The sequence below is a fragment of the Lathamus discolor genome, chromosome 5 (assembly GCF_037157495.1).
Source record: "Lathamus discolor isolate bLatDis1 chromosome 5, bLatDis1.hap1, whole genome shotgun sequence".
NCBI lineage: Eukaryota > Metazoa > Chordata > Aves > Psittaciformes > Psittacidae > Lathamus > Lathamus discolor.
In genome coordinates, this window is record NC_088888.1 from 19,376,122 (window position 1) to 19,400,177 (window position 24,056).

A 24,056-nucleotide genomic window follows, 5' to 3' on the forward strand; every position below is an offset into this window, starting at 1 on the left:
AGCCCGGGCGCTTGCACGCCACGGGCTGCTGAGTTGCTGCTGTCCTTCGGTGCCCTTTTCCCACCCCAGCAGAGCCCGGCACCGGCAGGGCCGGGAGCTGCCAGCTGCCATCACCGTCCTCCAGAGCCACGCTCCATGACCGATCCGCTTCCCCCGGCTGCTGCGGCCTGCTCCTGGGCGCTCCCCGGCCCCGCCGCGGGGCGCTGGGGCCGTGGCACAGCCCCGCCTCCCTGCGTGCTCCCATTCAGGGCTCGGCTGGTGGAGCGGCGCAGCCCGAGGCATCACACTCGCGCTGGGAGGGCTGGGGCAGCGCCGCCGAGCGCATCCTGCTGCAGCTCTGCCGCCGCTTGGCTGAACGCCTCTGCCGGGTCTGCCAGCACCGCAGCCAGCTCCGGGACTGCCGGCGGGCTTCCCCCTTGTGCCCTGCCACCGCACCGGCATTGCACTGACAAAGGGCCCTGGGCTCAGCCCCAGCACGCTGCAGGCTCTGCTTGCTGAGCTGGGCTACCTGCAAACTGCAGCCTGAGGGTTTGTTCAAGGGCCCTCGAATCCACTAGGAATGACCTGGAGTGTTCCCAAGGACAGCGATGTGCCAAGTCCAGCTGCTGCCTCTGTACCCAGCCTGTCCCCAGGTTATGCCCTGTGGTGCTTCTCCCAGGCCAGTATGAAGCCTTCCATCCCTGATTTCTAAGCCCAGCTGTGCCCCTCTGTTACAAGGCCTCCGGGGCCAACAGGCTCTTCTCAGTAGTGCTGCAGCTTGGTGGGACTTTCCTTCTTCTACTTCTCTGGTTGGGTACCCAGGGCTGGGTGCCCAGGGTGATGCTCACCCAGGTGAGCTAGGGACACCAGCCACTTGCTGTTTTCTCCACAAGAAACTGCCAGCGTTGGTAGCTCCCCAGTCCTCGGATGTGGACAAGGGATCTCTCCTCCTGGAGCCTGACTCTGGCAGGGAACGGTGGTGCCCATAGCAGGGACACAGCAGATATCCCATCCCATGCTGCTGCTCTTCGGCTGTGAGAACCAGCAGCTCTTGGATTGCTTTCAGGCGGACCAGCCCTCTGCAGGGAGCAATCCTGGCTCCCCGGGCCTGTGGTCTGTTCCAGGTGGGTGATTCCTGGGTTTCTAACAAGGCAGGGGAGGAAAACTGAAAATCCAAGTGAGCAAAGCAGCCAGGCTGAGCCAGGACACGTCAGAGCTGCCTCTATCAACACCGCTGCTGAGGCAAGCAGGCAGGCAGGTCCTTAATTATTGATGGTACTTATAAATAAATGCTGGGGCAGGGAGAGGAAGGTTACAGAGGAGCAGCTGCTGGGAGGGGGAGGGAACCTGAGAGCTCGCTTGTTTTAAAGGTCATTCAGTTTGGCATCTCTTGCCCCTTTCTCTGTAAAACTGGGTGATATTGGAGTCAATGGATTATCTTCCTTGTGTGTCTTCTTCTTGCCTCTGCCTAACCCGGCCAGATGGGAGGACGAGGAGGAAGAAGAGGGAGGAAAGACATCCTCAAGAGGGGGCAGTGAGGGAAAGAAAGGGGAGGGAAGGGAATGCCATCAGAAATGTGGGACAAACAGACAAACAAGGAGACAACAAAATTAGTAGAGCAGCAAATCCCAACCCGAGTGTAAATAATTCTTCATCATGTGAAAAGAAGGTCTACGTAGGCTCAGATTCATCTTCCTCTTCCTGGGGCTCAAGCCCAGGAAGCACATGAAATGAGGCTGGACAAGGACTAGAAGAAGACATAGTGATCTTGACTGGGGACTGGAATAGTAACCCAGTGTCTGTGTAGCCTCAGGCACTTGGGGTGGAGCATCCCAGGAAGACCAGACTATCTGATGGCAATAGCTCTGGGGTATGGATCCCACAGCCAGCTGAAAACACAGGAAGGACTTTGGACTGGAATCACAGAAGGACTTAGAGGTTGGCAGCCTCCATGGGAGTCCGAAGTGGCTGTGGATGATAGGACTTCACAACTTAGTCTGAAGCTCCCAAGCTTGCAGAAGTGACACACAGGCGCTGGGTGCAATATGGGCTCAGGCAAGATGGAGCTCCTTTCAGCCTCCCCAAGAGCAGACTCTGCAGGACATGGTCTCCTTCCATCCCCTCTCCAGTCTCAAGGGAGCCATTTCACGTGGTGGGCAGCAGCACCCCAGTGTCTGGGGCTGGACATGGGTGTAGCTTTGCTCATCTTCCCACTGGGAGCCTGATCCGGTGGCATGAGGGCAGTGTGTTGTGAATGCTGCAGTGCGCGGCGGTGTGGATGGTGGATCTGGGTGCAAACTGGGCGATGTGCTGATGTCCTGGGCCTCCTCCAGTAGTCTAAGCCCCAGAATGACATCAATCAATCAAAATTCATCCCTTGATTTCCCTCCAGTGGGCTGTGTGCAGCTCAGGAGGGTGGGCTCAGCAGCAGGGTGCTCCTGACAGCTGTAGGGCTGGTGGTGGGGCTGGTGGTGGGGAGGATGGAGAGGGACCCCCCTTCTCACAGCGCTGCTGCCTGTGCTGGTGCTCTCTGGAGCAGAGGTGCCTGTGCTGCAGCTGAGCAAATCGCGCCTCCCGGCAAGCGGCAGAAAACACAGCTGCAATCCAGGCTGACTGCAGGGAGCCGGCTGGTTGTGAAGGGCACGCAGCAGAGGAGACAGAGCTGCGGGATCCCTCCTGAACGGCCTCTGCTGCCCCTCGGGCTGCCGGCTCCCCGCTGCGGACAGCGTTCTGCTGTGAGGGAAACGTGGTCCAGCTCCAGCAACGCTTCCCGGGAGCCGGGAACCCAGGGACAGGATTTCAGCCACGGGCAGCTCCTGCCCTGACCACGAGCCCTGACACTCCTCCCGTGCCTCAGCTGAACACCTCTAGTGCAGAGCCGTCCCCTCCTTTCCCAGACAGCTGCGGTGCAGAAGGTGAGGCAGCACCAGCTCCAGGTAGCCCTGAGCTGCCCCCGCGGGATGGGATGTCCCACATCATCAGGGGTGCTCTGCGTCTGCGGCTCGCTGCTGCAGCCTTGTGTATGCCGTGCACGGGTGCTGCGTGGCATGAGTGCCTGGCTGCTGTGGGAGAAGAGAGCAGCGTGTGGCTCAGCTCTGCTACCACCGCTAAATCCCAGCACCTCCCTGGAACGAGTGCCGGGATGCAGCAGCCTGCCCCAGGTCGGGGTGGCAGGGGTGCCTAGGGAGAGCTGGGCTTCTCTGCGTGGCACCCTCTCACTCTGCAGCCCAGGCTATTGAGAGTGATGCTCCTGCAGCAAAGTGGGGTGAAGAAAGGCAAGCAAGTACTCGCTGCTCTCCTTTTGCTGAAGCCAGGTAGTTGGTTGTGATTTGGGCTGGCAAGCCCTTGCATTGCACGTGCCCTTAAGGGACCTCGGGGTCCATCTGGACTTACGGAGGTATTGCCAACCTGATAGCACCTGCTCACAGCAAAAATACCATTGTCTCTTAATGAGTTTCCTGCTTCCTGCCATCCCTTCTGTGGGCATGTGTTTGGAGTTGCCAATGTGTGCCCAGGGTACTGCTCACCCCTTAGGTCCTTGCTGACTGTAGAAGAATGTAGGCTACTATTCTGGCCAGAGAACTATATTTAAACCCTGTATTTCAATCCCCAGAGCCCTCCCAGCTGAGCACTGCTTGATCTGCCTCTAAATACAGAGCATCCCGGGCATAAATGTGGCAGCTACTATGCTGTGGCACAGGGTGCTAACGCACTGTCCTTGTGTGGCAGGGAAAGGGGAGGACAGGATGTAAGTCTGTGCAATAGGGGTTCATCAGGAGACCAGCAGGAAATGCTCTCTCCCAGGTCCAGTGATAGCCTGGTATGGCCATGGCCCAAAACCCAGAATTGCTAATGCAATGACCCATTTACCAGGCTGGGGCGATATGGGCACCGCAAGTGCCTCCACAGAACTACTCTTGTAGGACAGCATCCTTTTCCACCTCCAGTGACAGAGCAGGTTTAGTGCTGCTGAGCTCATGAGATCTAGTCAGATCATGATTTGGTTATGCAGTGACCTCGTAAGTCCTTGCAGGCTCAGAAAGAGGAAGGGAAATTCTGAATTCCGTGCCCAGAAAGATCAAGAGCAGCAAATGGGAAGGAAGAAAATTAGCTCCAAGCTGGAGGGTCCCTCCAAGAGTGCCCTGGCTGAGGCAGGAGACGAACAGCACCATCACAACAGGCTGCACCCCTTAAGGGGCTGGGCAGAAGTCTAAAAGGGGTCAGTAGTTTTTCAACTAAAAATTAGGCCAAAGGGGGTTAATTTTGTGAGGCTGCTGCTGGAGAGCTCAGGCTCTGCTTTTGTAGCATGGTGCAGAAGCTGCTTAACCCAGTATTCCTCTCCTCCTCCTCACACCTACTCTCCAATACCGAAGTGAGACATCATCTCCTGTAGCAGCTATTAATATAGCAACACAAAAAACACACCAGGAAGGTGCTTTCCCAGTAAGCTAGAGCACCCCTTCACCTCCCCACATCTGGTACCACTGTGGCCCAAGCGAAACACAGGAGCTGTGCAACACCAGGCACTAATGTTGCTTTCGGCTGACAGCATGAACCATCCCCTGGGACTCCACAAACCCTACGTGAGCCTCGTTCCAAAGCCCCGAAGCACTGAGCTGGATGTTCCAACTCTCTCCTGTGTTCAGGTGCCTTGCAGACATGTTATGAGGCCCTCTGCATCCAGAAACAGAAACTTGAAAAAGCACTCAGCTGGCTCTGCTACAGCATACAGGAACAAAGGCAGAGCCTGGGGTGAGCAGCAACCTGCCCACTGGCAGGGGGATGGCTGAATTCTTGGCAGCAGAACCTTGGCTCAGTCCCCTTTGCAGCAAGCCCTGCTTTAAGCTCCCTAGCTGGAAGCAGCATTTACTGCATGAAAGGCTGAAGGCCCGTGCTCTTGCTGCAGCTGTCAGTGCTCTGGGGGAGCAGAGGAGGACAGTGGGGAGCACCACTGGCCCTTAAAGCCTCCCCATTCCTTCTGCCTCCAAGTCCTCATGTTTATGTCTGACACCAAGTGCAAAATCAGCTCCTGGTACTTTGCAAAGATGAGTAGGACCCACATGAAGCCTTAGGGACAACATATGAGACTGTGGGATGGACAGCCACTAACACAGGGAAGAAATCCCCTTGTTCTCTAATGATACCATCAAATCCACCTCTTTTTCCACAGGTGAGCTGTTCACTGAAGAGGAAAGGGAGAGGAGGCTCTGCTCACAGCAGCTATCTACCCTCTCCCCCTCAAGCAGACAGCTGAAAGTTGTAAGTCTCTCATTAGGAAGCTGCACCATTCTCCACTACATCCTCACTAATCCGTATTTATGTGACAGCCATTTCCTGCTCCCCATCCATCAGCATCACTGTGCTTCCACCTCTCCTCCTCCTCTCCCCAAAAGCTTGCAGCTACTGCTCTCTCCACCTCCCTCCACAGTGCCAGGCAACCCTACCTGCTGGTGAAATCTATCCCTCTGAGGCTGCTGCTCCCAGGGTGAAACCCACTTGTATCACTATCCTGTAGCCCTTTTGCCTCTCTTGTGATCTCTCTTCATTTAGGTCAATACTGCATGTAAAATAATGGTGCTTTGGCCAGGAGCTCAGCATATCACTGAGCTGAGTTTGCTGGGTCTGCTAATGCTTGTGACAAACAACCATTTAGGAGAGAGACCTGCTCACCTCAGGACTAAGGAGCTAACTGCTGCAGAGAGTTCCATGCTGCAACACAGCAATCCCATTCACACAGCTCACCACATCCACAGTGGTTTCTAGATAGGTGCTGGTAAGGAAGAAGCCAGAAGGCAATGTGAAGAGTTACAAGGGAGTGGCAACAAGGGTAAGAACATTTATTCAAAGCAAAGAGGTGGAGGCAGGGACGATTAGAAGGTGCAGCTAACAAGAAACATCAGGGGATTGGACACTCTCTACCCTTTAACAGCTTTAGGATAACACTGTGCCATCTCCCTGTGCTCTCATAGAACATTTGTGCTGGTCTTGTGGCAAGAACTGCACTCTTCCAGGAGAAGCAGGATGCTTTCTCAGGCTCAATACGCTCATGCTGACAATAGGCAGCATTGTTCTCTCAGTGGGATCAGGAGAGGGGTGTCTGCTGATCCTAGATGGTCAGAAATCAAGTTCTCCAATGCACTGGTTGCAGCAATGCTCAGCGTGGGAGCTGTTAAACCTTTCAGATCAGCAGGGTATGTCTTCTGCATCAAGTGTCCACGTAGCTTGCAGCTGGGGTGCATACAGCTGTCCTGCCACCAAAGCATCACAGTTTACTCTGAGCAAACTTTAGTGCAGTAGTGAGGGCTCCCTGCATGCCCTTGGTATTTCCACTGCCCTTAGCGACGATGGCAGAGCCTCCTGCCTTCCCTTCCATCTGTGCACAGACAGCCACAGCCCAGTCAGCAGCAGAGAACACAGGGAGGCAATTCTGGGGAAAAGACACAGAACAAAGTAATTGAGACTGGAGAGCACTCTGCAATCTGGATAAAGCAAGGTAACAACATCCTCTCCTCACCCAGCCGGGGCGCTCCCTAACCTGAGGCAGTCATGACTGTGAGGACAGAAAAGGTTGAGCTTACATGTTAATACTGTTTGCCCCTGGGGAATACATGTTTACCCCTGGACAAACATGGCTTGGAACATCCAGAGATACCTGTGCCCAGCAGAGACTGAAAGCTTATCTGGTCCCAGTACACTCATCTCACGTCCTCCCACTGTGTGATTAACCTCCAACACTGTGCAGAATCCCAGGAAAAGCTCAACAGGAACTTGCTGAGTAGCAGGTCCAATCCCTCTTTGTGGGCAGGGTTATGCTTACCTTGGACACCTGACAGGCACAGAGCACCTCACCAGAAGCCTGAGGACTGAGCAGCAGGACTGATGTGCCAGGAGACTTGTCACACAGCTGGTTGACTACCTTCATGAGGATCTAGGAAAGGCAGGGAGTAGAGAGGTCAGGCTACAGCAAAGGTAACTGGCATGCAGCAGAAAATGTGCCCAGCAGGTCCCTCTTACTGCATGCAGTGCCTGAGGCCAACAAGAATTACCCTTGTAAGAATTACAAGTGGATTACTCACAGAGAGGGAATCAGCTGGGACAGTATCAACGATGACAGGTTGGCTGCAATGTTTTGCTAGCAGGCTTTGTGCCTTCTCTTCAGCCTAGAAGAGGAAACAAACAGCACTTGAGGGGCTACAGGTGGCAGAGTGGGCTGGATGGGGATGTACGCATGTAACATAAAGTGAATGGAAGTGCTGCTCTGTGGGATAGAGGGGACATGTATGTCAACACCAGCCAAAGTAGGACTGGCAGACGGAAATCTCTACATGGAGACCTGTACAACCCTCCTTCCTCAAAATCAAGCAGATACGAACCCCTGTCAAAAGTGGAATAGACAGTGACCCGTTCACTCCCCAGCCTCTCTCCTGGACACACACATTGCCATGTACCTCAGGAGGGCTTCTGTGGCAAGATGCTCCTTTAAGAAAAAGATGGTTTTTGCTGAGAACACTAAGTGACCAATAAGCACTTCCAAAGGGCTTTTAATAATGCAATATCCATATGGCTGGGAGAAATGCTTTGTCCTGCCACTGTCTTATTGTATAACTTCATTAAAGCCCATTGTCACGGCCATCTCATCTTCTCCATGTATAAACAAGGAGGCAATGCCTATCTGCCTGTTGGTGTTTGCTAAAAGTGCTGGTATGGGGCACTCCATCCTCACAGGCAGACACACACAGGGATCCTGCAGTTTCAAAAGCCCAGTCAGTCACTTACTGCATTTTAAATGATGACCCTGGTTAATGCCAGTGAAATCAACCTAACGCAGGGCTTGTGTTGCACCGTGTGTGATTGCACCTGCTTTCTAATGGGACCCTAGTGACCAAGCGGCTGTGAAGTGTGACAGAGACACCAGCTCTGCTGGTATATGCCACACAGTGCTATCGGCAGGCTGCAGGTTAGCGTGCTGCTGCCACAGTACCTGCTTAATCTCCAGTTTCTTGACAGCCGTGTTAGCTGTTCGCTGCAGCACTTTAAGGATGGTCTCTAGTTCTTTTCTTTGCCACTGGGGCATTGCAGTCTCAGTCACCACCTGCAAGACAATTTGCTGTGTAAGGACACTAAACTGTATCTAGACATTATCTGCTAGTTCTCTGGGAAGTCAGGCTGGAGCCTGGCCTCTTCACAGACGCTCCTACACCTCTACATGATCAGGCCCAGCAGTCAATGTAGTGTGTAGCTTTCTTTTCAGCTGGGCACCTAAAGCCTGAGAACCCTCTTTCACTGCTTTACCCTCCCCCACCATTGTCTTCTCACATTCCCTCTGGCAGCATGTCACCTGCAACAGAGGCACCTAGACACTGGCAGAAATTTTTATGATCAAAGAGGCAATAGCAGATAGCAACTTGCCCTTGCTATTGACCATGATAAGATCTGAACCTGGCAGGAAAGAAGTCATGTGCCTCAAGTCTATAGAGCCTGTGCTGGCATCTTTCTGTAAAGGAGTGTAATCCTTACTTTGGTCAACTGGCCCACTTCTTTGGAGAGGTTCTGCATCTCAGGAATAGAGGTGCTCCTCTGCTTCATTCGTAGAGAGAGAGAGTCCACTTCCATAGCCAAGCACTGGCCTACTTCCCGAGCCTGAGAGATGGAAAGAAAGAATGCGTCAAATGCAGCAACATAAAGAACGAGCAGGGATGGAGAAAGTGGGGAGGCAGCAGGGTCATAAGCACTGGAGTGCTCTCAAGATCTAGTGGGAAGACACCTACAGAGGCTTTAAGAACAAATGTCCTAAAAAGACTCTATTCAAAAGTTTCCCTCCAGTGAAACCCTGGGGAACAAGCTGTCGTGCATTCATGCTTTCATGCTTCCTCAGTATCTCACACCAACTCATCAGGATTTCAATGAGAAAAACTTGGCAGCCCTGTTTACTTCTCAGAGCTCATTTTTCATTATTAAAATTATTCATTATCATATTTCATTATCAAGAGCAATCTTGAAACTACTGACTAAAGAAACAAAAGAAACACTAAAACTGAAGTGTTTAAAGTGTCTTCAGCTGTTCAAGCATATTTCCTCAGTTCAGCTGATCTTGGTATATGTTTCTTACTGCTTTCCCCAACACCAATGCTACAATTAGTAATAACCCTCCTCCTCACACACAAAAAAAACCCCTCAAAAACTTAATACAAGCTTTTTTTCACCAGTGACAATCCTTATGCTTTGGAGCATTTCCTCCCTTCCAGATTTCTGTGCCCATGATGGTTCTGCGAGACGTTAGACCAGGACAGCAGAGAGTATATAAGACAAGCTGTGGACAGTGAGAATTGCTGTGTCTATCTTGGACACAAGTCCCTTGGTTTCAAATCACTAACTCTCTCTGATTACTCTCCCCTGTCTGATTAACACGTGTACACAGCTTGTCTTGGGGTCTCTCCAGGTCAGCACATCCAGTAAAGCATGCAGATGTGCCCTGCAGCTTTTCATCCCTGTGCACTAAGAAAAGCCTTCCAAGGGACACAGATGCAGAGGGGACAGCCAGCCAAAAAGCAACAGATTTGCAGGGGTGGGCTTTGCCTTTAGTCTTCCCAGTTCCACCGACAGTGAGTCACTCTCCTCTGATTGTAGCCTTAAAGGAAGCAGGCAAACTCGTGAGGCCTCCTGACACTTCCAGATATTTAAAGGACAGTGTGATCTCAGAGACACAACAGCAGGTTTCTTACTTTTTATAGAGACCAGAACCACATTTTGGAAGAAAAAAGGACTAAAGAAGCAAAAGGGCTGTATGAATGAGGCCAGAGCCCTATAATCATGCAGTGCAAATCCAACTGTGATAGGCAGGAGGTGAGCAAGAGGTGAAACCAAAGCACGAAGGATCACACCTTTGTGCACCTACCCAGGGATTGAAATTTGTAGTCCAGAGGAGATATGGCTAGGTGATACATATATCAAACAGCTTCCTGGTATTTTTGTGCCAAGTGCTTGCCTTGGAAAAGGGGTCTGAGGCACAGAATGAAGGCCAAGGAGAGAGGAGAGTAGGATGGGGGGAATGGAGGTGAAGAGTGAGGTATGGCAACAGAGCTGAATTCAGGGGTGAAGAAGCCAGATCAAGTGCAGCAGGGACACTCCAGCCAAAACATAGGGAATCTAGCTGTGTAAGAACCTACAAAATTGATTTCTTTTGGCATTATCTCAACATGTCAGAAATCTCAGTTCCCCCTTTCTTACCTGTTTGGCTTGTCTCCCTGTCACTGCAATGACACGGCTAATCCCTTTAACAAGCTGGCGCTCACTGATGATAGACAGATCTTCCACAGCTCCTGTCCGCAGAAGGTGCCTGCAAAGTCAGCAGAGAACAGGAAAGAAAACAAGCTGCTCTCTGGGAACAGAAATCAGGAAGCCAACTTTCCTTTTAGACAAGACTCAAGTCCAGCAGCCCCTCACCAATCCAAATAACTTCAATATTTTCCCATCCCTAAAATCCTGATGGCACCTTGTCATGCAACAGACAGAAAGTTGAGGCTACTCTAGAGGAACCTCTGTGCTACCCACTCAGCAGGCTGCTGTCAAATGGTGCATGACAGCCAAGTTCTGCCTTACTTTCCTTTCCTTCAGCAGTGGGATGAATTGGAATTTTTCTCTTCTACTTGGCTGCTACTAGATCTTGTAAAAAGTACTTTTTTCCTCCAACTCCACCATTCTCTTGTCAGGCCAGCTCACAGAGTGGCCAGCAGACTCCAGTCACAATGTATCTGTGCAGACACAGGGCACTGACAACCTCTCCTTTCTTTCTTGGCTCTTCAACACTGAGTATGAAAACAAGTACAGTGTCTTAGATTCTGTTACTACAAGTAATCATTTCAGTTTCTTAACAATTGATCATCTCTGCTCCCATGCAGTTTCTTGTACCACTACTCCCACAAGAATGATCTCATGACTAGAAAACTGCTCATGTTCAGTTGTATCTACTCAAAGGCCAATTTGCTCCTGTTTGGGTTTTTGTGTGTGTGTGTCAGCATTGTAGTGAGACTGATTAACTCTCCTTTGACTCTCATTACTGCTAAAAGCAGAAAAGGGCAAAGATGATTAATTAAAATAATCAGAGTGGTCTCAAGGTTTTACAACCCTCTCAGATCTTCTGCTGGGTTCCCAGCCCTCCTGCAATCCCAAAGCTTTGTAATGCTGGTGTAACTGGCCACACACTCCTTTTCCACACTTTGCTGGTGCCTTGTTGCTTCCAGATTGGTTTCAGACTATGAGGCAAGGAAAAATGCTTTGCATTTCACTGGAGTTTTCTCACCCTGGGACTTCCAAAGCTTCATAACTAGTGAATCCTGTCCTCACAAGATCTTTCTGGTGAGGAAACTTAGCTGCACAGGGACAGAGATGGGAGCTTGCAAGAACATCTCTACCTCAGCCACCAGTGCCCACAAACATAACTTCTGGCTGCAAGCAAAAGTCACTTACGTCCCACAGCAGAGCTCCACAGAGGTCTGCAATGCAGCCTCAGAGTCGCGGGTCAGCACACTCTCCACAGGGACCCCCAGGGACACTATCCTCACTGGATCTGGATACCCCTGACAGAGGAGACAGGGATCAGCAGCTAACAACATGGTCCTTCAGGGGCACTTAAACACTAACTATTGGCTTCAGGTGTTTGCCTCATTTTTCCCCTGTTCTAGAGCAGCCCCAGAGTCAGGGCAGCACTGCTTTTTCCCCACTGCCCATCAGTACAGGGAGAAAGAACAACTGGGTGACACACAAGCTTTTGGTCGAGAAAAGTGAGCAGAAAGTCTGTGCATCACCAGCCTCCACATTTTACACCACAGTGTCCCAAGATCTCATCTCTGTCCTATTTTCCTTTTCCTTCCTGAGTTTTGGGAGTCATTTCCCTTGCAGAAACCCATTGCATCAACATCTTCTGTGACCCAGACGATTGCTGCTGAAGGACAACGCTCATGAAGATGCATGCTGCCATCCTGTCATACCTCATTCAATGCACGGAGTCCCTGAACTCTTCTTGCCAGTGTGAGCGGGACCTCAGCCATATGCACAACCTCGTTTCGATTGATCACATGCTGGACCACTTGCTCTACCTGCTGCAGCTGCTCCACAGTCACAGGGCCCTGAGGAAGCAAATCAGACACTTTCAAGGGAAGCCTCCTGAGAAGTATAGAACAAAGGAGGGAGAATGGGGACATCCCCCTCCAAGGAACAGCTTGGGGACACCTTTTAGCCCTGCATCTCATCTTCCCTACTTGTAAAAGGGAACTGAGAGCATCATGACCCTCCCACCAACTCCTCCCACGAGGGATAAGGATTTTTGATACAAGAGAATCAACCAAACTCTTCAAGAGAGATACTGCAGTGAGTGACAGATTACCAGGGCCAGTGCTCAGTTTGATCCAACAGCTTTCAGTTCCTGACTGCTCTCACCTGGATGACATCGGGAATGTGCCACAGCCAAGCTGGTGAATCTTTCAGATACCTCTACACTACTCAAGCACATCTCATGACTGGTTTTGCTAAGTTCTTTCCCTTCTGACCATCATTCATCTGCTCAGCAAGCCCTGCTCAGAGTCAGGTCAACGCAAAGCAGAGCCAGTCATGTCCAGAGAACCAAGTTTCCTTGCTCAGATAAACCATGACCTGTCTCTGAAAGAGTAATTACGGCAAGAGGAGAAGGCCAGCACTGGGATGCTGGCAGTGCTGAGAACAAGCAAACACTAGTCCAGAGTCACCTTGGTGTCAAAGTCGAAGCGCAGCCGCTCTGCTGTCACATGGGACCCTCGCTGCTCTGTGTGCTCACCCAGGACGTGGCGGAGCGCGAAGTTCAGCACGTGGGTCGCAGTGTGGTTTGTCATGCATGCCAGCCGCCGGGCCTGAGGGCACAGACAGGTTGGCAGGGAGTGTTGGCTCTCCACAGGGAGCAGGGGTGGCAGGAAGACAGGGGAAAGGCTGCACATGAGGGAATGGGAAGAAAAACAATGGGTAGTACAGCTGTCAGATTAATTTATGTCACAGGGCAGATCTAACTTCTTTTGCCATGGGATCACCTCTGTAGGGTGGATACCTCTGGACAGACCAGTGGCTGACAGAAGATTAGAGTCACTTGTGAGGTCTCCTTCCCACTGCACAACATGATGAAGAGCAGTCTCAGGAATACATGGGACAAGGCTCTGACATGCCCTGGTTACTCAGGATTCTCAAAGTAAGGCTGGGAAAAGGCTAAAAAAGCAGTGAGTTATCACCTCATCCACAAAGAGCTGCACTTGATCACCAGCACGCAGGGTTTCCACAGCAATGACCTCATGGATCACGTAACCACCACAGAGATGAACTGACTCTACAGGGAAGAGTATGTCCTAAGCAAAAAGACAGAAAGATGAGCTTTAGGACACAGGGAAAATCCAAACAGGTGCCTGCTTTATCTGATTGGGAAACACAACCCCCACTGATCCCTAAAAGACAGTGATGGGGTGGCAAAAACAGGGAGAAACTTACTGTGAATGCACCCAGAGAGTCTCAGACCATCCCTGCATCCAGCCACTCACTGCACAACATGTTGAGGCTGTCAGCTTGCAGTGGATGGGCAGAAACATCCTCAATGCTGATGAATCCTAACAAGGATGCTTGTCCATGAGAAAATGGACAGCAGCTGCCAAGGCACTTGTCTCAGGCAGCCAAGGTGCCATTTCTGCCTCACCGGGCTGGCAACAGAAACTTGATCCCCACTTCAGCTTGAGAAGTGCTGAGCAAGGCACTATCACATTGCGCAAGGCTAAAAAGGCAGCATCAGTGCCCAGGAGTGATTCTCAAGAGCTGGAATGTGGAAGAAAAAAAAACTGCACCCCATGTAACTTCCCAGGGGAGGGTCAAAGTTTTCCCTCTGGCAAGGCTGAAGGAATATGCTGCAGAAGTGGAGGTCCTCCTTGATGCTTTTCGGGGGGATAAAAGTTTTTGCACAGGGTCTCAGGTGGGGCACTGCTTGCAGTTGTCCAGGACTGGCCAGAGATGTTACTCAGCTCACAGACTCTCTGATCATTGATTGCCTTCTCTCTGCATTGCAACCTCAGCTGACAAGAATGCAGCACACTGAAGGGAGACCCAAGAAGACTTTACAGTCTTCCTCTGCAAGACAGAATTTCAAAGGGCTGACAGAGACAACCAGAGCAGCAGGTACACCTCTGTGAAGATATTGCTGCTTCTCATTCACCCTACCAACCCTGATGCAAAGCCAAGGGAACCGTCACAAGTCAGCAGCTAGTAGATTAACACAGCAAACCTGCCTATCATTTGGGGTATTCTACCTGGCCTCAGTACTCACAGTGGCCTTGGGTTCAGGAAGCAAAGGGTCTTACCTGCTGCCCTAACCGTATCATGTAGCCTTTGTCACAGTCCTGCCCACCCTGCTCTGCATAGAAGTTAGTCCTGTCCAAGATGACACCACAGTGTTGCCCTGCCCCAACCTCCTTCTGGAGAGACTGATCTCTGTACAGCATCAGGACAGTGGCCTGGCATGGGCTGAACTCTGTCAGGAGAAAGAAGATGACAGCAATTAGCGCATACACCCTGTCAGACTGCAGCAGGAAAGGAGGGACCACTTCCCCGTGCCAACCTTGTCAATACCCAGTCTATTCCGAAAGCTGGCACTTTCCTTTGCCTTGGTAGAAGCGGAACAGCTGTTGGCAGAAAGCACAAAGGAGCTGTTGTTTGGAACTACGTCACCCTCCACTGTGACAGACCTGACCAGGTGAGCTGGCAGGGACACCCAATCTAGCTTCACATCAGCCTGATAGAACAAGATGTGGCACAGACACATCTGCAGCTCTCTACACTGCAAGCCTGTTACACCTGCCTGCCTTCTGTGAAGGGATGACAGACCTGGTGGACAAGAGATAACAGTGATGTTGCCTTCCTTGATGCAGCAAGCTTCTAACATGCTCTTCTGTAGGCTCCTTGAAGCCAAATATAGGCAATAGGGGCTGGGTGGGTAGACCTTAAGGTGGGTACTGGCTGGGCACCTGACCCCACACAGAATTGCTTAATAGTTCAATATTCCTTTACTAGTAAAGCTACTTGGTGGCTGATATTAGGGCATATACCATTTGAGACTGTTCTCTAATGACTACACACTACAAGATGGGATGTACCCATATCTTGCTTGTGTCTGGCAATGAACTGCTGGGGACTGGTTGACACACTGAAGAGCAGGGCTGCTTTTCAGAAGCATCACAGCAGGCCAAAGAAATGGACTGACAGAAACCTTGGGGTCCTCAGGAGCAAGCTGAACACAAGTCAGCAGGGTGCCCCTGCAGCAAGGAAGACTGCCTGCCTGCTGGGCTGTATGAATGCAAACACAGCCAGCAGGTCAAAGAAAGTGGTTATTCACCCCTATTTAGCATTTGTGAGACTACATTTGAGTGCAAGAAATTCTGGTTGTAAAAAAATAGACTTTTTCACACTGAGTGATAAAGAACAGGGAACAGAGATCTCTGTCATTAAAGATACTGAAAACATAAATAGAAAAGGCTCTGAGCAATTTGAGCTGACTGTGTAGCTGATGTTCCTTAGATCAAGATATCCAGAGATCCCCTCCAACCTGAATTATTCTACAATTCAGAGACTGAGGAGGTGAGACAGCTCCAGCTTGGAGATTTCAGAAAGTGTCACTGCCGGGCTTTTTTCCTCCATTATGCTCTTGCTGTAGGATATATAGCTTGATTTGCCTCACTTTCTGCTTAGTGTGGTTGCCACCAGCACCCTGGGTGTGAGGGAGCTGGCTGTACTCAGCTATCTCTAATTGTTTGTGACAGCCACACCAGCGCTTACTCTCTGTGGTTTAGCTTTATGCTTTCCCTAGAGCACCAGCAACCTCAGCTACCCTCAATGATAAAAAGCCTGCACTGGCATCTAGTGGTCTGCCAAAGAAATAGCAAGTGCGAGGCTTTAAACTGCTACCTAAACCCTTTGCATAATTCTTCATTCTTCTAGCACTCACACCCAGAAACCTGATTGTTGGGGACAGAGTAATGGCTAGAATAAATCAACAGTCTCTTTTTCACCATTGCACAGTAATACCAGACCACAGCTCACAGCCTTATCACTAGCTCTTGTCACTGGGGACACACTAGCAGCAATAAGAAAAGCACCTACTTTGGGACAAGGTACAGGGGCAGGGAAAAGATGTGGCAGCAAGCTGGACAGGTTTGAATCACAAAGTGGTTAGGCAGTAGAAGTAGTCTTGTGAGTGATTTTAGTGCCCTCAGGCAGAACTTGCCTTACAGACAGGACCTGGCCACTTACCGTACTGCCCATGCAGCCCAAGTGTGTAGGAGTACTTTGGAGAGTCATCAGTAGCAGGCACGTTGCTGCTCTGCAGCTGAGCCAGCGAGTGCACATCAAGGTGCGTGTCTGTGTCCTCCACCTGTCCTGCCTGGGGGCCACGAGCCTTCCGCTATGGCAGAGAATCATAGAATCAACTAACTTGGAAAAGACCTCTAAAGTCATCAAATCCAACCATTACCCCAGGACTGCCAAGACCACAAATATAGCATAACACTGAGGGGTATGAGCAAATGATGGGAGATATCTGGGAGCACTCAAACTGACAACTGGAGTTATAAGGCTAGGAACAATTTCTTCACCTTCCTGGAAAAGGCTTGTTTAGATCCAAGCTGATGGAGCCTACTGCTAAACGAACCCCGTTCCTTCAAACCCCACAAGCACTCAATACCACCCTGTGCTAGTCTTGAGGCAGGCCATAAGCAACAGCTAACACAACCCTCCTGGCACAGCTTGCTGTGTAGTTGTGCAACTTCCAGACCATTAAAGCTCAGAAGACCAAGACCTTGAACCAGCTACTGCATGGGTGCGTGTGTGTGCGGGTGTGTGTGTGTGGTGGGCAATGCAAGTTTTCCAGCACTACAGAGACAAAGGACATTTTGTAAACTCTTCATAAATCACTTATTGTTTGGGCTGTCTAAGCTGGCTCTGCTCTGGGTGAGGAGTTGGACTAAATGATTGACAGGACACTCCTGAACTATATAATGCTATGATAACCTTTACTCCAGCAACAGTCAGCATCATAAAACACTTCTACTGATCTGAAGAGAATCACCAGCTAACACCTCTCAGTCTCACACCCAAAACCAAAGGCATTGTGACCCCACTGAGGTCTCAGACCTACTTCCCCTTCAGGAAAAAGGCACAAGGCCCTGTGGTGCATTCAAAGGGCCTCAGCAGTGACAGGAATTCTGCATCCATGCTCACAAGGGAGAAGGAAGGCTCTGAATTACTTTGACAGAGTGAGTCTCCCTCTTACCTTCACATCTTCCAGAGCAAGTTCATTAAAAGCAGCTGAATCCAAACTGATTCCCTTTTCTTCAAGCATCAAGTCAATCAGATCCAGAGGAAATCCCAGATTCCCATAGAGAGACCATGCTACTTCAGCTGTAGGACAAAAAGAAGGAAATGAATTCTGTGTAAACACAGAAAGCAAAGGTATCTCAAGATTTGCTTCGATAGGACCAGTCTAATTAATGTGTGCCTTGTCAACTGTATTCACTTATGAACTGTATTCATATGTGTTGCGTTCAACCACTAATGTGGAAGAAAAGCCATGCAGTTGTTCTTGCATGAGACTGAGTATTCACGATGTCCCACAGCCCTATTCCTCCTAAAATTCAGTGCAGCACATCAAGACTGGCAGCTGTGCTGGTTGGGTCCCCAGTTCCTTCTTTCAGCTGTGACTTGTAAGGACCTAGTTAACTGGTCAGTAAAGCAGCAAGGGAATGTTTTTAATTTGCCTGATGCCTAGTTTGTTGTGAGAACAAAGTGCCAGAAAACAACTGCAGTCTAGAGAAAGGAGCAACATCTGCTCCTCTGCCAGGGCTACTGAAAACAAGTGAGAGACGCAGATGTCCACCAGTTTTGACTGCAATACTTTGTGAGGGCATGGATCAAATCATCTTTAAGTTCAGCTTGTCACAGGAGAGAGACTCACCTGGGAAGTTTGTGGAGGGCTCCATCTGCTGCACTGTCCGCTCAATGATGCGCCTCCCGCGCTCAAGGGAGGACAGAAAAGCAGCCTCGTTCTCATTGATGATATCCATGATCTGCTCAAGGATCAGAAGAAAGGTTAGCCACAACACCTTGGGGAGTTTCCCAGCTCAGCTCAGCCCTGCTACAGTCAGCTCAAAGCAAATCAAGCAGGTGTCTAACACTGCTTGAACCAGCCTTTTTATTCTCTAAGTGTCCATCACAATATCGCTTTGATGCATTACTGAACAGTGCCAAAGTCATTGTGGCTCCTATCACTGTTCCTGTCAAGGAAATACTGAGCATCCGCCTGGGCAAGGTTTTAGGCTGACAAATGCTCCCTGTCAGACACTCATGTCTGTGACCCAATTAAAACTGCATGGCTGGAACAGCCAGGAAAATTGCTCATCACAGTTGCTGTCAGCAGAAGCCAGGACTAGTCTGAAATCACCGATCCACTTTGGACAAAGAGTACCCAGGCTAGGACAGGCTGTACATGCACTCTACAAAAGTAGCTTTTTTAGAGCAACAGCTGCATCATACCAGGACAAGCAGTCCCTGGTAAGGATCTAGTAGAGCTCCCGCAAGAAAATCTGCCACAGATACCTCTTTTACTCACGTGTTCCCAGCACGTCTCAGCCCACCATGAGAACCTGGTTATGGAGGAGTCTAAACAAACTCTTTCAGCTCAGTCCCAAGGAAGGGCTGGCTTTGCCTGACAGCAGTGCCTCACAAAGATAATGAGAGGTGGGGTTTCTCTCCAGGAGATTCCATATCACTTACGTGGTCTGTATTCTTTGTCAGCTCTGGATAAGCATCTCCCTGTGGAGTGAGCTTCAGTTAGTGATAACATCCTCAGCATCTTCCTCAGGGGATCTAACAGTGCGCTAAAAGCATTACAGAGGCTTCTCAAGGCTGTGAGCATGTAGGGAGCCCTAGAAGACAGCTCCAGGGCCAGCAGCACAGGGGAAGAATCACACTTAGGACTTTCAGCTGCTGTCTCTTGGCTCTCTCCCTGTGACCTGCCTCTGCTAGCCTCCGCACAGCATCTCTTGGCAAACACATCCATTCACCATAGGAAGAAAGCATAATCTTTTAGGATGCTGTTAGTACTCACAGGGACCAATTTCAGATGGTTTAAATAAGATGTAACAGCTTGGAAGCCACTGCATTTAAGGAACAATGTGTGTTTGCATACACTTATACTTGTGCTGACAGTACCACTGGTCAGACAAGGGCCCCTCCCATCACAAATGATCAGAGACGAGATTTTTACTGCTGTGATGCACAGCACCAGATACACCCTCTTGGAGCTTCACGGTTCACATCCAAGATTGTCTCCTGACAGCATACAGTAAAGGGACATGGGGCTGAACAGACCATGTATGATACTCTTTTCCCCCTGGGCAGCAGTTTTTACTCACCAGCACTTCCACTACAGTAGGCACCAGGGAGGCCAGGAGCCCAGGTGGAGCATGAAGGACTTCAGAGCAAAAGCGGACAGCCCTGCGCAGGATCCGACGTAGCACCAGTCTGAAAACAGGGCAGGATTTGCTGGACAGCCAAGCAAGCATCCCTGCCCAGCTCCTATATCCACCACACCACAGCTCCTCTGGCCTCATTTACTGCCACTGGCCAGCTGCTCCGGGCACTCTACACCCACCCAAGGATAAGCCTGCAGATCAGAACCTCTCCCAGGCTCTCACCTTCCTGCCTCCCCAAAGCTCATGCACTCCCTACATTGGGGCCACACCAGAGCCTCTCCCCTGGCTGTCCATATTCCTTTCCAGAGCTAACTCACTCCACCCAATGCTGTTTCCTTATTTTCTTACTCTGCTCCAGAGAAGCCGGGGTAGATGCCATCAGTGATGCACACGCACAAGGTGCGCACGTGATCTGCCACCACACGGTAAGCCATATTCACACGGCCAACATCAGCATCCCCGACCAGACCTTGATATCGGGGCCCCCTGCAGCCCTAACAAAAAAAAACAGTAAGGAGATAGGTCAGCAGAAATCAATGGCAGCAGAAAGAAAGTTTCAATACATGAGGCAGCCGGCTACACTTGACATCATGCTTCTCAACTACCTCTGAACCATGCACATTTGAGATGCACTCATTAAATTCTTCCAGAGCATTATAGACCAAGACTTCCAGGTCAGTCAATGCCATGGCACTGAGAAATTTAAGAAACTGGAGGAAAAATGCATCAGCAGTGCTAATAACCTAGCACATTTCCAGCCTGGAATTCTCCCCAGTTTCCCCAGATTGCTGCTCTGGACCCAGCTGGACATACTTCCTTTCTCAAACTACTACACAGCGACATATGTAGAGACGGCTGTGCCATGGCACCAGGCAAGAAGTCTGCATTCAAGCAGCTTCTGCTTAGCTACGACTCTAAGCGAGAGCACTGTTACCTTGTGAATGGCATCCAAGATAGGAGTGAAGAGATCTGTATCGTAGTTGGAGCGTTTGTTCTGCAGAACTGTCACCAGCCTTTCCAGGCCCATTCCTGTATCCACGTGATGCTGTGGCAAGGGAAGCAGATTTCCCTCCACCTCTCTGTCAGCCAGCCAGGGAAAAAAAAAAATGCAGAAGAAAAGCAAGGGTCAATTCAGGGGTAAAGAAAAAGAGCAGGTGAATCACAGAAAATGAGAGAGTGATGTGGGACAGAAACAGCAGGTGACCCAACAAAAGGAAGTTCAGGGACAAGACTTAACAGCAGCCTGCCTTGTCAGGCACTGTCAGACAGCCAGGATCTGAACATCAGATAGTCAGGATAGACAGCAACATCGGGAAGAAGGCCTTCTAGACAGCATTCAAAGGCCACTTCTCCATTTGCAGGTGTCTCCAGGCTGCTGCAGACCTCAAGAGACCTCTGGGATGCAGCAGCAAAGGAAAATAAGCAACAGAGGTTGAAGAAAGACAGGACAAATAAAACAAAGGGGATCAAAACCCACACTGGACACATATCCAGAGCTTCCCTTCTTCCTCCTGTACTGTAACCTCCCGGAAAGCAGAGAGATGTCTGAGAATACAGACATAAAACTTGGAGTCAGGCAAGGGGGGAAAGACTCTGGAGTTCAGACTAGATGCCTGGTACCTGTTGTACTGCATGAAGACCAGGTTCCAGATCTCCACTACATCGGGGCTGCCCTGGTTCACCAGTGCTGCAGCATTTCTGCCACCACCCACGTGGTCATAGTGGATCTCTGTGCAGGGACCACAGGGACCTGTGTCCCCCATCTCCCAGAAGTTGTCCTTCAATGGAAAAGGAAGCACATGGCTGGCAGGCACCCTGGAAAGGCAAACATGTGGGGCATGTACACAAAGCACACAGTAGCCTAGATCATAGAGAAAGTTAGAAGGGAGGAATCCTTTGTGACTACTACAAACTCAGTAACCAAATACATTAGGATTCCTTCGCTTCTGTTCACACAGAATTATTCTCCTTATCAGGAAGAAGCTGGACCAAACCAGACAGGATCATATTCACTGCCCAGAATGGCTGGCAAACACAGCCTGGCTCCTGCTGACATAGACAGGCTCTCCACTAATGCGCTGCCTTCCTCCTTGGAGTGAATACCAGCACAGCTAAAACCTGATCACAGCAGACAAGGGTGAACACCAACAGCAGCACAGAGCTGGCTGCCTTGGGCTCAAAACCCACATACAGTCCGGAGCAAGATCCCAAAGCAGAGCAGCACTCCCTGCAATGGCTTCACACTGAAGCAGCCATTGCTAGCTTTCAGAGAATATACTTTCTGCAGCTCATGTCAGAGAAGAAGCAAAGGATCAGAGATCCTTCACACACTACATCCAGGCCAGCCAGACTCAGGTACACATCTCCCCAGACAGATGACATCTGAGAAACAGCTTAAAGGTCAAGTGCCCCAGAGCACCCAGGGCCCAGCTGACTTTTAACAGCTCAAACAAAACAGAAACAAAGCGAGTTTAAAACACACCTTTTGGCCCCTACATCTCATTCACGTCAACTAAAGAGCAAATGGGGGACTACGGAGACCAAAGTGTCAGGCATACTGCTCAGAACCTCTTCTCTAACACGCTTACCCCAGGCGAAGCCATATGTCCCTGCACTCCTCATCTGCGCTCAGCCCCAGCGAGGAGTCTCCACCAAAATAGGTGACGTAGAGACGATCTCTGGGGATCTCGTAGACCTCTGTCAAGAGCTCCCAGGCCATGCTACATGCCTCCTCCTGAGCAGGCAGGGAACACAAATGAAGCACAGTAACCCAGGATGCAGAACGATGCAGAAAGGCTCTTTAGAATGAGAGTCAAGCATCAAAGAAGTTAATTTCTGCTGCCCTCTCCCTTCCCAATTCTAAGGCATATTGCAAAGAGCAGGATGAGAGTCAGGCAAGTGAGACAGCTCACTGCTGTCTGCGTGAAACTGACATCACTACATTGTTGGGAGACCTTCAGAATCACAGCACTGTCTACAATCATGTACTTACTGGCAGAGTTACTGCCAAAACAAAAATAGCATCTTTTATCATTCTCCCCTTTTCAAACTTTGTAGTAAGAAGCACCAAATGAACTGGTAATCTTTTTGCAACATACTGAACGGTCAACAATGGCATTCACATAGAGAACTGTGGTTTGTACGTGCTGTTCACAGCTTTGACAGGCTGAGTCCTTCCAGAGCCTGCAGGGCACATTTAGTGGTTCAGAACACCAGCTGACTACATGTACTCCAGGCCACAGAGCTCCCAAGACATAATCTGGAGTTTACCAAAATGCTTTCTGCACAGTCTTATGTCACTATAGCACAGCTCTGAAAGAAAGGCTGTCTTTCCCCCCCCAGAGATGGCTCACTCCTGTCGCCTCACCTTAAAGTAATCCCCAAAGGACCAGTTCCCCAGCATCTCGAAGAACGTGTGATGGTAAGTGTCACGGCCCACATCCTCCAAGTCATTGTGCTTCCCTCCTGCTCTCACACATTTCTGGCTGTTCACCACCCGCCGGTGCTGCACCAGTTCACTCCGGGGGTGCACCGTGCCTAAGAAGATGGGCTTGAACTGGAAATCAGGGCAGAGAAACATCTGCTATTGCTGGGTGCCACTGGCACTGAGGGCTGTGCCTTCCCAGCCAGAGGTCAATGATAGGGCAGTGGCAGATAAGTGGCAGATAAGCCCATGTGGCAGCCTGCCCTGCCACAGTCCTAGGCCCCTCACTACAAGTGAGATGTTGAGTTGCTGGAATGGGTCCAGAGAAGGGCAATGAAGCTCGTGAAGGGTCTGGAGAATAAGTCTGATGATGAACAGCTGAGAGAACTGGGGGTGTTTAGTCTGGAGAAGAGAAGGCTCAGGAGGAACCTTATCACTCTCTACAGCTACCTGAAAGGAGAGTGTAGTGAGGTCAGGATTGGTCTCTTCTCCCAAGTAACAACCGTCAGGAGAAGAGGAAATGGCCCCGAGCTGTGCCAAAGGAGGGTTAGATTGGGTATTAAGAAAAATTTCTTCACAGCGAGGGTGCTCAGGCATTGGTGCGGGCTGCGCAGGGGAACGGTGAAATCACCATACCCTGGTGTTCGCAAACCATGCAGACGAGGCCCCAGTGACGCGGTTTAGTGGTGGACTTGGCAGTCCTGGGGTAGAGGTTGGATCTGATGATCTTAAAGGTCTTTTCCAACCTGGCTGAGCCTATGATTCTACCCCGAGAGGCGCAGCTCTCCTCGGGAGCCCGCGGCGGGACCTGCGGGGGGCCGGAGCCCCGGGGCGGACGGAGGGAGGAGGGCACTGGGGGAGCACCTGGTTCATGCCCGCGTTGACGAACAGGAGGCGCGGGTCGCCGCGGGGCCGCACGGGGGCTGAGGGCAGGCGGCGGTGGCCGTGGCGGTCCTGGAAGAAGCGGAGGAAGGCGGCGCGGACGTGCCCTGCCGGCGGGCCGCCGGCTGCCCCGCGGCGGGGGCTGCAGCACCAGCGCCACGGCACCGCCAGCAGCGGCCCCCGCCGCAGCCGGGCAGCCGCCGCCATGGCAGCGGAAGGCGGCGCTGCCAGGTCCGGAAAGGGCGGTG

At 50.8% G+C, this 24,056-nt stretch overlaps 1 protein-coding gene across 1 annotated transcript; it reads right to left on the bottom strand.

The window, feature by feature from the left end:
* Positions 1-5,795: 5,795 nt before the first annotated feature.
* On the bottom strand, positions 5,796-24,015 carry AARS2 (alanyl-tRNA synthetase 2, mitochondrial). The gene is made up of 22 exons (XM_065680003.1): positions 23,791-24,015; positions 22,870-23,058; positions 22,091-22,236; positions 21,123-21,317; positions 20,437-20,581; positions 19,851-19,996; positions 19,443-19,551; positions 18,802-18,840; positions 17,984-18,095; positions 17,303-17,430; positions 16,285-16,435; positions 14,340-14,509; positions 13,230-13,343; positions 12,720-12,860; positions 11,967-12,104; positions 11,446-11,555; positions 10,207-10,315; positions 8,497-8,619; positions 7,961-8,071; positions 7,056-7,139; positions 6,797-6,907; positions 5,796-6,406 (listed from the first exon to the last, which is right to left on the bottom strand). The coding sequence occupies exons 1-22, from the start codon at positions 24,013-24,015 to the stop codon at positions 6,242-6,244; spliced, it is 2,961 nt and encodes a 986-aa protein (XP_065536075.1). The 3' UTR covers positions 5,796-6,241.
* Between the last annotated feature and the right edge of the window lie 41 nt (positions 24,016-24,056).